General features: G+C 36.3%; 2 protein-coding genes across 2 annotated transcripts in view; both read left to right on the top strand.

Moving 5' to 3' along the window:
* The window catches only part of LOC125033196, an 11,984-nt gene extending 10,822 nt beyond the window's left edge, over nucleotides 1–1,162 (top strand). Inside the window, exons 3-4 of the mRNA XM_047624567.1 lie at nucleotides 1–105; nucleotides 742–1,162. The exon at nucleotides 1–105 is cut by the window's left edge and continues 34 nt beyond it. Of these exons, the coding sequence (XP_047480523.1) occupies nucleotides 1–105; nucleotides 742–976 (340 nt within the window). The 3' untranslated portion in view covers nucleotides 977–1,162. The remainder of the gene's footprint in view (nucleotides 106–741) is intronic.
* A 6,701-nt stretch (nucleotides 1,163–7,863) lies between these two features.
* Nucleotides 7,864–10,000, top strand: part of LOC125033529 (organic solute transporter subunit alpha-like) — a 10,165-nt gene continuing 8,028 nt past the window's right edge. Inside the window, exons 1-4 of the mRNA XM_047625106.1 lie at nucleotides 7,864–8,073; nucleotides 8,637–8,733; nucleotides 9,161–9,312; nucleotides 9,973–10,000. The exon at nucleotides 9,973–10,000 is cut by the window's right edge and continues 46 nt beyond it. Of these exons, the coding sequence (XP_047481062.1) occupies nucleotides 8,044–8,073; nucleotides 8,637–8,733; nucleotides 9,161–9,312; nucleotides 9,973–10,000 (307 nt within the window). The 5' untranslated portion in view covers nucleotides 7,864–8,043. The remainder of the gene's footprint in view (nucleotides 8,074–8,636; nucleotides 8,734–9,160; nucleotides 9,313–9,972) is intronic.

Raw genomic sequence — 10,000 nt, 5'->3', positions numbered from 1 at the left:
GCGTGATGACTGGGACAAATGCCACAACCACTTCAAGTATTTGGTCAACAGGGAGCACATCAGAGCCAATGTTACGCAGGCGAAGAGGGACCATAACATATGCTGGTTAGTACACAATGGCGTGATCGTTGCAATGTATACGGTCTGTCGGGAAAAAAACCCAGCAGGAATAATAACAGCAGTTACATCATCATCAAAGCAATAAAAGTTGCAAAAACAACTTTGAAACAACAACAGGAACAGCAGAAAAAACAACAACAAGAGGAACAAAATTTACAACATCAAAACAACACCTGGGACACTCGTAACAACGATAAGACCGACAAAAGTGTGCTGTCTGGTGGAATGTTGGTATTCTTGTCGAACAATATTGAGTTCAAATCTCGTATCACCATAAATCGATGATAATCCCTGGCCATTCCTTGGCAGGGTAATATAGAAGCACCATAAACAACCGCAATTTGATTTCAATAACAAGTCACCCCCCCCCCCCCCAAAAAAAAAAGAAAAAAAAAATGCAAATATATATACATACATACATATATATATATATATATATATATATATATATATATATATATATATATTGTACTCTTTTACTGTTCTTAGATATAACATATATCCCTAATAATCAGAAACCACACTATAAAGAAGAATAAGAATACGGAAACACAAGCATAAATAAACCTACAACCCTTTCCTCCGCCACGCCCTTCCTTCCATCTCTTCTCTCTCACACAGCATCCGAGCGGGGTTCCTCTCCTGCGTCTACGGGATGAGCTACCTCAAGTGCGGCAAGAGCGAGGCCGTTTTCCTGAAGAAGGTGACGGAGACCCTCTCCTACAGCGACGTCCACCAGGAGAAGTGCAGGAAAGTAAGCCTCAAGACCTGCTCTTCCGGTAAATCTTCTTCTGGAGTCGGAGGTCTTGTTGCTCTGGGTATTGTGATAACGTTGGTCCTCGATCGTTTTCCTTAATGAGCGTGGGAGTTCGGTACATCAAACCGAATCACCGGCTCGAAGCGCTTTGGCGCGCCGCCACGGCGTACAGCCGCACGCCACAGATCGAGCGGTTTGTTTTGACGCCTCACGGCGTGACCCGTCGGGGAGGAAATTGCTACAGAATAGGAGAGGGCTGTCTTTCTGTCTGTTTGTTTATTTATGCATATATCTACATGTATACTGTATGAACGCACACGTATGTTTACATCTAATAGAATGAATGCCTTTCTGTATTGTAAGTGAGATGTAATTATTACAAAACTTTTCCCAATCGATTTGACTTTGCAATGTCGCATAAAAAAGGGGTTTACAGGTAAAGAAAAAGTAAATTCTGTAATACTCTTCATAATTATGGAATAAAATATGTGTTCAATAAATTCCTTGAGTTTAATTAGCCAGTACTGCTTTAGCAGTAATGAAAAAAAGGAAGAAAAGGAGGAGGAGGAAAATCAGTGAACATAACTACACGTATATTACTTCATGCTGTTCATCTACACTGGGCTTTAAAATGAACAGCAAACCCAATGCTTAATGTACTGCCATTTGTAACCGTTAAAAATAATGCTTAAAACGAATTGCAGGTGAGAGTAGTCATTATACCTCAGTGTGTGATAGTCATTGTGAAAGTAAGCCTGTTATCATTTAAGATATAGAATTTTTAAGTATTCTTTTTCTCTTCCTAGATCGTAACACTTATCTCATATTTCAGCAGTATCCACATTACACTTTGTAATGATTTATTACTAATATGAATTAGTTCCTTGTCATTTTTTCGCACAAGCTGAGAGGCATTAGACAATATGTACTTTCTAATAATTATAATTATTAGCTTAAGACTACCTTCAGGATAGGTATATCAGCAGGCCACCTAAGAGTATGACATGAAAAAGCAATTGACAAGATATGGGAACATTCAATAGCAGTATTTACCTTATAGATAACACGGGGGCAAATTTCTAACCTGATGTTCTCTCTCTCACACAGGTATCATGTAACGAATGAATAAATATAATTTTCTAATTGTCATTAGTGTTGGTTTATTGTTTAAAAAAATATTGAATGTTATTATTTTCCACAACTTAATAAGTAAGGATAAGTCTGTTATACGAAGTTGAGCCTCGCCCGGGTTATGCCCATGAGGGGAGCCCGGCCTGTGTCGACTAATGCCGACTCGCTAACGTGTGTCAGCTGGTGCTGACTCGGCTGAACTTAGTCCTTACCCGCCATGGTGCCCAGCCTCAGCAGTAACCTCCAGCCGACAATTGCAACTTCACGCATCTGGGCGGGACGCAACTTAGTACAATATATAATGTGTAAATATAATGTGTGACTGCGGGCTTGTATCATTGTTATCGTCATTATTTTCATCAATACTATTATCATTAACATAGTAACAGTAATATGATAATGATAACAATGGTATAGACGATAATAATGATAATAATAATGATAATAATGATACTGGTAAAAATAATAGTAATAATGAAAATAATAGTGATAATGATAATGATAATGTGCTATCAGTGATGAAAATAGCGATGATATTGATACTTATTATAATAATAATGATGATAATGATAACAATAATAATGATAATGATAACAGTAACAAGAGTAATGATGATAATGACAATAATAATGATGACAATGATAATAAAAAAATAAAAATAATGATACTACTATTACTACGGAGACTAGTATTACTACTAATGGGGATAACAATAATATTATAAGTAATAATAGTGATAATAACAATAATGAAAAATAATAATGATAATGATAATAAGAGTAAACATAAATATTGTAACAATAATGATAATGTTAATAATAGAACTGATAACAATAATGATAATATTAATGATAAAATAACACTAATGATAAAATAAATATAAATAGTAAATAACGACAATAAAAATAATAGTAATGATGATGATCATAACAATAAGAATGACAATATTGATAATTATGATAATAATAACAATAAAAATAATGATCATCATGATAATAGTAATCTTAATGATTATAATAACTACAATGATTATAATAACGATAATGATAAGGGAAATGAAAATGATAATGATAATAAAAATCATAATAATAATAATAATATTAAGAATAATAATAATATTAATAACAATGGTAATAAGGATAATAGTAATAATAATAATAATAATAACAATGATAATAATAATAAATACTAATCAATATTAATAATAAAAATGATAATGATAATGATGATCATGATGATAGTAATAACAATAATAATGATAATAATGATGATAATGATGATCATGATGATAGTAATAACAATAATAATGATAATAATGATGATAATAATGATAGAAATAACACTAATGATAATATAAATGACGATAATAATGTTAGCAGTGATAATAATTATAATAATAATAATCATGACGATGATGGTTGAAATGATCGAAGCCGCATCTAGCCTTGTAGACTACATGGCAGCTGAGATTTTTATGTATAGTATCACCACCCAGCCCACACACAACACGTCAGAGGCCAGAGTCAAACACAGCTGGATAAACAAGCAAAGCTCTGTCCGCCTTCACAGAGTGTGGCAGCTAATAACAAGAAAACAATATACCTATGACTTTTCGAGGTGCTACATCTTTGTGATATCTGCTTGAAGCCGCATGTAACCGTTTAGAGTATATAACGACTGCATGTTATCATCACCCAGCCCAGTGCAGACGGTTAAACCCAGCTGGACAAACAAACAGCGCTTTTACTGCTTCCATATGCTGTGGCAGCTAATAACAAGAGGACAGTATGCCTGTGACATTCCAAGGCATGACATCTGCTCTACTGAAATTCACCAAGTATATCAGAGAACTCGCAAAGTGTATGTGTTGAAATCAATTGAAGTATATTGTAGTGTAAACTGAAATAATGGAATATGTATAAATACATAGAAATCAGCTGGATCTGACGTGCAAACATTTCTTTATGTATATCGTACGTGATGCGTCATATTAATAAAAGGATTAATAGAAGTTAGTGCATGTCATATGTCCACAAGTTTCATCATGTTTACCAATATAGTAAGTGAGGGAGACATTGCGAGTTTCATTATTGCATAATCGAAGGGCGACTACAATGATAATAACAAAAACAATGATGATAAAAAAGTAATCGGAACATTAAGAATGATGATAATGATAATAATAATAAGCAACTTGTCAATGTAATTAGGCGGAAGGAGATGGCGGATCTGGGATTTCCCCTTCTTTTTAATATGAGAATGATGTGGGCAAAGTGCTATGAGTCTGGAAAAGTCTGGCTTTTCCAAATTTCATTATACTCTTCTAGCAACTTAATCACTGCATCATGATTAAAATGCTATATCATCTCATACTGGATCTCATCGAAGCCTGGGGATGCTCCTCTACAGGCTTCTAGGGCTCAGACAAGCTCATCCATTGTTAGATCTTGATTGTAATCTATGTAACTCCTGTAGCAATGTGTATAGGTTGCAGCTCTGCCACTTCCTTGGTGGTCAGGAATGCAGGATGGTAATTTTCTGAGCTTCTTGTATATGAGAACTGCCTGGTAAGTGCATCTAATATGCAATTTAGAACATTGTTTACTTTATCATCAATGGCTTCTCCAACAACTTCGAGCTTAACGCTCCGTGTGAAGGCGACCCAGTCTGCTCTTTTTACGTTAAATTTAGGTGCTGAAGTCGTTCGTGTTGTGTTGCATGAATATCTAATACAAATAGGAAAGTGATCACTTCTCAAGTTGTCAGTGGTGTAGCAGAAGCACTTGGCTGCTATTGTTGAAAAAAAAAAACAAAAAAAAAAACATATGTCAATAAAACTCAAAGTACTGGTACTATCGTCCACCTACATTGGACTACCATCATTCAGAAGGACTAAATCGGAAACATTGGTTAACTTAAGAATTTGCTTACCTCTACCATCTGCCGATATATGATGAGCATTAAAACCACCTTTAATTTGTTTTGTGGCAGACTATCCTGAAGAGCATAATTATCCTAGTGTCAGGTGAACAATAAACTGAATGTAGTCAGATACGTGTTATTGATTTTTACTTTGCAAGCGACAAACTCCAAAGTAGAATCAATATCCACTAATATCCACAAATAGGCTTTGGTGGATGTACATAGTGACTCCGCCCTCACCCCTACCCTCTCCCCTCTCTGCCTTCTGACAGAGATGGTAGTTCCTCAGTGAAACAACCTCATCGGACACGAGGTTAGTTAAATACGTTTCTTGGAGAACTATAATATCGAGAGCATAAGACGAGGTTGATAATCTAAGGTCATTTACAACATTCAGCATGAGTTCCAGCACATTTACAAGTAAATTTATTAGTATCATCATCAATACATTGTAATAAGGTGTGTCCAAAATTTCGACATCTATTACAGCGCATAGGTTTTTGAATATATGGTTGCACTTGGACTATCCAACTTTGACATACTCAGGGATTTTAGTTGAAGCAGAAATAAAAGAAAACACAATCCGGTTTCGGTCACACATGCAGTTCACACTTTGGTCCTTCATGTTCTCAAGATCTACACTATTCCATTGTCCCCAAATTTCAGTTAACCATTGTCCTCAAATTCCTGTTAAACATTACTTCTTTACCGGTATTTGGGCCAACAGAGATAGTTACTTTTAGTTTTTTTAAAGTCTTGCAGTTTCCGGACAAAATCAAAATCGCGTTCAAAAACAATTGATTTTCATTCACACATTTGACAGTCAAATACCTTGTATTCTCTGGAGGGAATGCAAAAACTCGTCAATCAATCACACTGGGTATCAGACCAAGTCCGGACCCTGGGCTTGTGCCTGTTGTACTGAAAGGACCAAAAAAATCTTAACTATAGTCAATCAACCTAACAGCAATAGTCAAGAGAGTGTGGCAGTTATGCATCCTCTACCCCCCCCCCCCCCCCCCCACCATAGTAGAAGCCTGGTTGTCTTCTCCAGTACCAAAGGGAGATCGCATTATGTGTAGGTCACTTCCTTACCGCCAAACTTGCCTAAACGATGGACGATAATTCGATGCTTAACTCCCTGGCGAATACGAGAGTCTGCAAGGGAACTCCAGTAGGCTCAGGAAAGTCACATGAAGAGAGGAAAAGAATTCTTTATAAAATAAAAAGTGCGCCCAAAGAACGCCCTAGACTATTGGGCCTCCCTACCCAGAGGTTAAGCCCGTAAGGGACTACCCTTGTGTTGAAGAGTGCTCTGGGTCTAAGGTGGGGTGCTGATTACGCCTACTGTAGTCTCGTGTTACTTGCAAAATCAAATCACTGAAGGGGCAGGCAAAGCACTAGGAAGTGCAAAACAAAACCGGGAGGCCTCGGACTCCAAAGACAATCCTGTGTCACACGACTTCAAACATAATGCTGCTGTTTTTTTATCATCAAAGGTTCAGGCACAAAGACATCCCTGACAAGAGCAATTCTAAATATAGTACATAGATATTCGTCGACACGTCTGCACACAGGCTCTGATATGGGCTGCATACAAAAGGAGCGTATTGAACATTTCGGAACTCAAAGGCCAATACGAAAAATTCCCCTCGCCTTTTCCCCTCGTTCTTGGCGCCTTGGAGAAGACAATAGATTTATTACGTGCGCGGAGGACGATGATTAATAATTGTCATCAGCTGGAAAACTGTTCAAAAGGTTTTCTGAAATCGTGCGGACTTTTGGTAAGTAAAAATGGCGTTAAAACTTTACGCGGGATGGTGAGGGAGAGAATAGGAAGAGAAAGCGAGGGAGACCGAGGCAGACAGACAGATAGATAGTTGGATAGAGAATGAGAGACAGACACAGACACGGACAGACAGGTAGACAAACAGAAACAAACATACAGACACAGAAAGATAAAGAAAGGGAGAGAGATACCGAGGCAGAGAGAGCTGCTGTTTGAGCCAGAGAGAAAGTAAAAAACGATAGAGATGTAGAAATAGAGAGAGATAAAGAGAAGTAGAGAGCTTGAGAAAAGCAGAGAGAATAAGGAGAGGAAGAAAGTTAGAAAGAACAAAAAGGTGAGACGGATAAATAGAGGTCTAAGTAATCAGTCTACATCGAGTCCAACGTCAGTTCATAAGTATTCTCTGTATAGACTGAAGTCTTTATTTTTAACTGTACATGAACGTTCATACATTTCCAAACAACAACATCAACAAAAAACTGCCATCAATGTTTTTTTGTTTTTTTTTGTTTAGTGTACACCATGTTGGACATGAAATGATCTTATCAAAATGAAGTTTGTTATAATTTAAATGTTGAAGATGTGGGGGTAAATTAGGATGGAGTGGAAGTGGGTTGGAGAGTGACGGGGATGGGGGGGGGGGGGTGTAGGATGTCAAATGTTGCGTCATACATTACGTAACTCTGCCCCTCTCCCCCAGCGCATACAATTAGACAAGCCTCTTTTATTGTTTTGAAAGCATTTCAAGAAAAATGATCGTTTATCCATGTGTTATTATCTCATTATGATAACGAAACTTTATCAGCAATTCACCGGAATATGCAGTTTTTTTCATCATGATGCAGTATGGTATCCTAGTGGATCTAAAAAAAAAAAAAGTATATTATCAAAAATAGAGTTAATTCAATCAGAGGTTGAGAAGAGGGTCGTAAATTTGCATAAGTGGGGGTACAGGATGGTGGGGGTTGAGGGAGGGAAAGAGGGTGGGGGAGCATTATATCAAAGCCTTCGTTCTTTCAGCGACCCCACGTGACCTCAAGAACCCCAGCTTGTTATCTCGTATCACGCGTCAGCATCACATTAACAGTGTTATCAGTACAGAGGCAGACGAAGATAACACGCGATAAAGAGATGCCGAGGAAAAAAGATTTGATGCCACAGCCAATGCCCGAGCTCTCAGTTAAAACAAAGGACTAGAGAAGTGGTTTGACTTTTTCACTCGCTGCCCCAATGCCCCCAGGCGGTCGTGTGGACAATCATCGAGAAACTTGATTTCATTTAAAGTTGATGATGTCTTTGAGTGCTTAAGTTGGAAATCAGGACGATGGAATTATCGATGTCTGACGTTCGGACGGTAAGCCATATGATATTTTGTCGTTTTTTTCTTTCCTCCTTCCATTCACTCATTCATTATTTATTTCGGTCTTCCTTTTTTTCATTTCTTTCTTTTTTTGTTCGGTCGGATATTTAGGTTAATTATTCTGAAAGCTTGAGATTGGAAAATTAATGCATGTTTATCCGTCTTCTTTTATTTTCCATAAATTTCCAGTTTAAGTATTCGATGCAAACAAATATTCAAGGTTCTAGTGTTATTGAGATGCTTATGAGGAAACTAATTATGAATTACATTAAGCTATTTTTTTCAACACTTATAAAATGAACCCCTTGGTAATTTTCATTTTCATTTGGTGTACCAATGAATGCGAAATACCTTTTTCTTTTTCACTTCACGATAAATCTCCCCAGTAGGCTAAGCACAAAGTACTACAACTTTAAACCCAAGTTATGTAAGTCGCAAAGTTAGAGTTAATTCAATTCTGTTATACGGCGGAAAGTTCCTGATTATACCAATTACCTACGATTTTTTTATATTCATTATTATTATATTTAGAAAAAATAAATAATATGCACTTCCAGATTCCTTACGAGTCGCCTGTAGATTTGCTCAACGATTCCTTTAACCAGGCAGGATGTAACAACTCCTATGTTCCGACTCAAGATGAATATAGACAAGGTGAGATTAGTTAACGATTGGGTGAATTCTATAAAAACGTAATTAGGGTAGGAGTTTCATATCGAAACTATCACAGCAGATAATGATAAAATTATAATAATAACTGAATATATTAATTCTTGTATAAGTATTTGTTTGAGGTCAAGTAGCTAAATTGAACTCAAAATAAGAGCGAGTAAACCGTGATGAACTTTGTAATAGATATATTACAGCACGCACACACACACACACACACACACACACACACACACACACACACACACACACACACACACACACACACACACACACGAAACTCTACAAATCCATTCACCATTAATTCAAGCTCACAGAATAACACTCAGCCAACCATACCTCACAAAAACTGCACGTGAAACTAACTAAACACCCCCCACATTGATAAACATATTCACGAATATCTTTTCAGCTCTTGGAGGATTCTGGATGCCCCTTATTACAGCTGGGAGTCTTATCACCACTGGCTTATATATTCTTTTCTTCGAGCAAGTCTTCTACACAAATGCAGGCGCACATAGAGTTTTCCGAAGGCACATATACTGGATTGGCTCTGTTTACCCGGTGGGAATCCATATATTATATTTAATATTCTTCCTCTTACTCTTAACATTATCGTAATAATAATGATTATAGTAGTAGAGTAGTAGTAGTAGTAGTAGTAGTAGTAATAATAATAGTAGCAGCACTAATAGCAGTAATAATAACAGTAATAATAATGATAGTAATAAGAGTAATCATTATTATTGTCATTTTCACTACTATCATTATTGTCAGTATTATTATCATCATTACCATTATCATTATCATTATCATTATTATAATTTTTACTAGGAGTATTATTATTATTATCATCAAAATTATCATGAATTTCATAATTATCATTACTATCATTGTTTTCATTATTATTATCACTGCCATCCTGATTTTAATCAACAAGGACAAAAACGCAAGTAACGTGATGACAAAGACGTCATAAAACAGGTAAATGCAAAACCGTCACGTTTCGAGTGTATCAAAAAGTCCTTTTTATTAATTCTCTTAACATCTTTTCTTTTATACGATTGGAACTTTTTTCATATCATCAAGTTACCCCCATTTAACAGTTGAACCAAAACTTCCCTCTATTCCTCTTTTGAATTAACATGCAAGACTCTACTGCATTTGAATGTGAAATACAAGAATTTAAGAATAAAGACTGCTGACTCACTCTTTCGTTTATAGTTCATGACGCTGATGAGTCTCGTGGCAT

This window comes from Penaeus chinensis, chromosome 16, assembly GCF_019202785.1.
Source record: "Penaeus chinensis breed Huanghai No. 1 chromosome 16, ASM1920278v2, whole genome shotgun sequence".
Lineage (NCBI taxonomy): Eukaryota > Metazoa > Arthropoda > Malacostraca > Decapoda > Penaeidae > Penaeus > Penaeus chinensis.
Note: the sequence above shows the minus strand (reverse complement) of the source record. Positions and strands in the feature narration are given on the sequence as shown.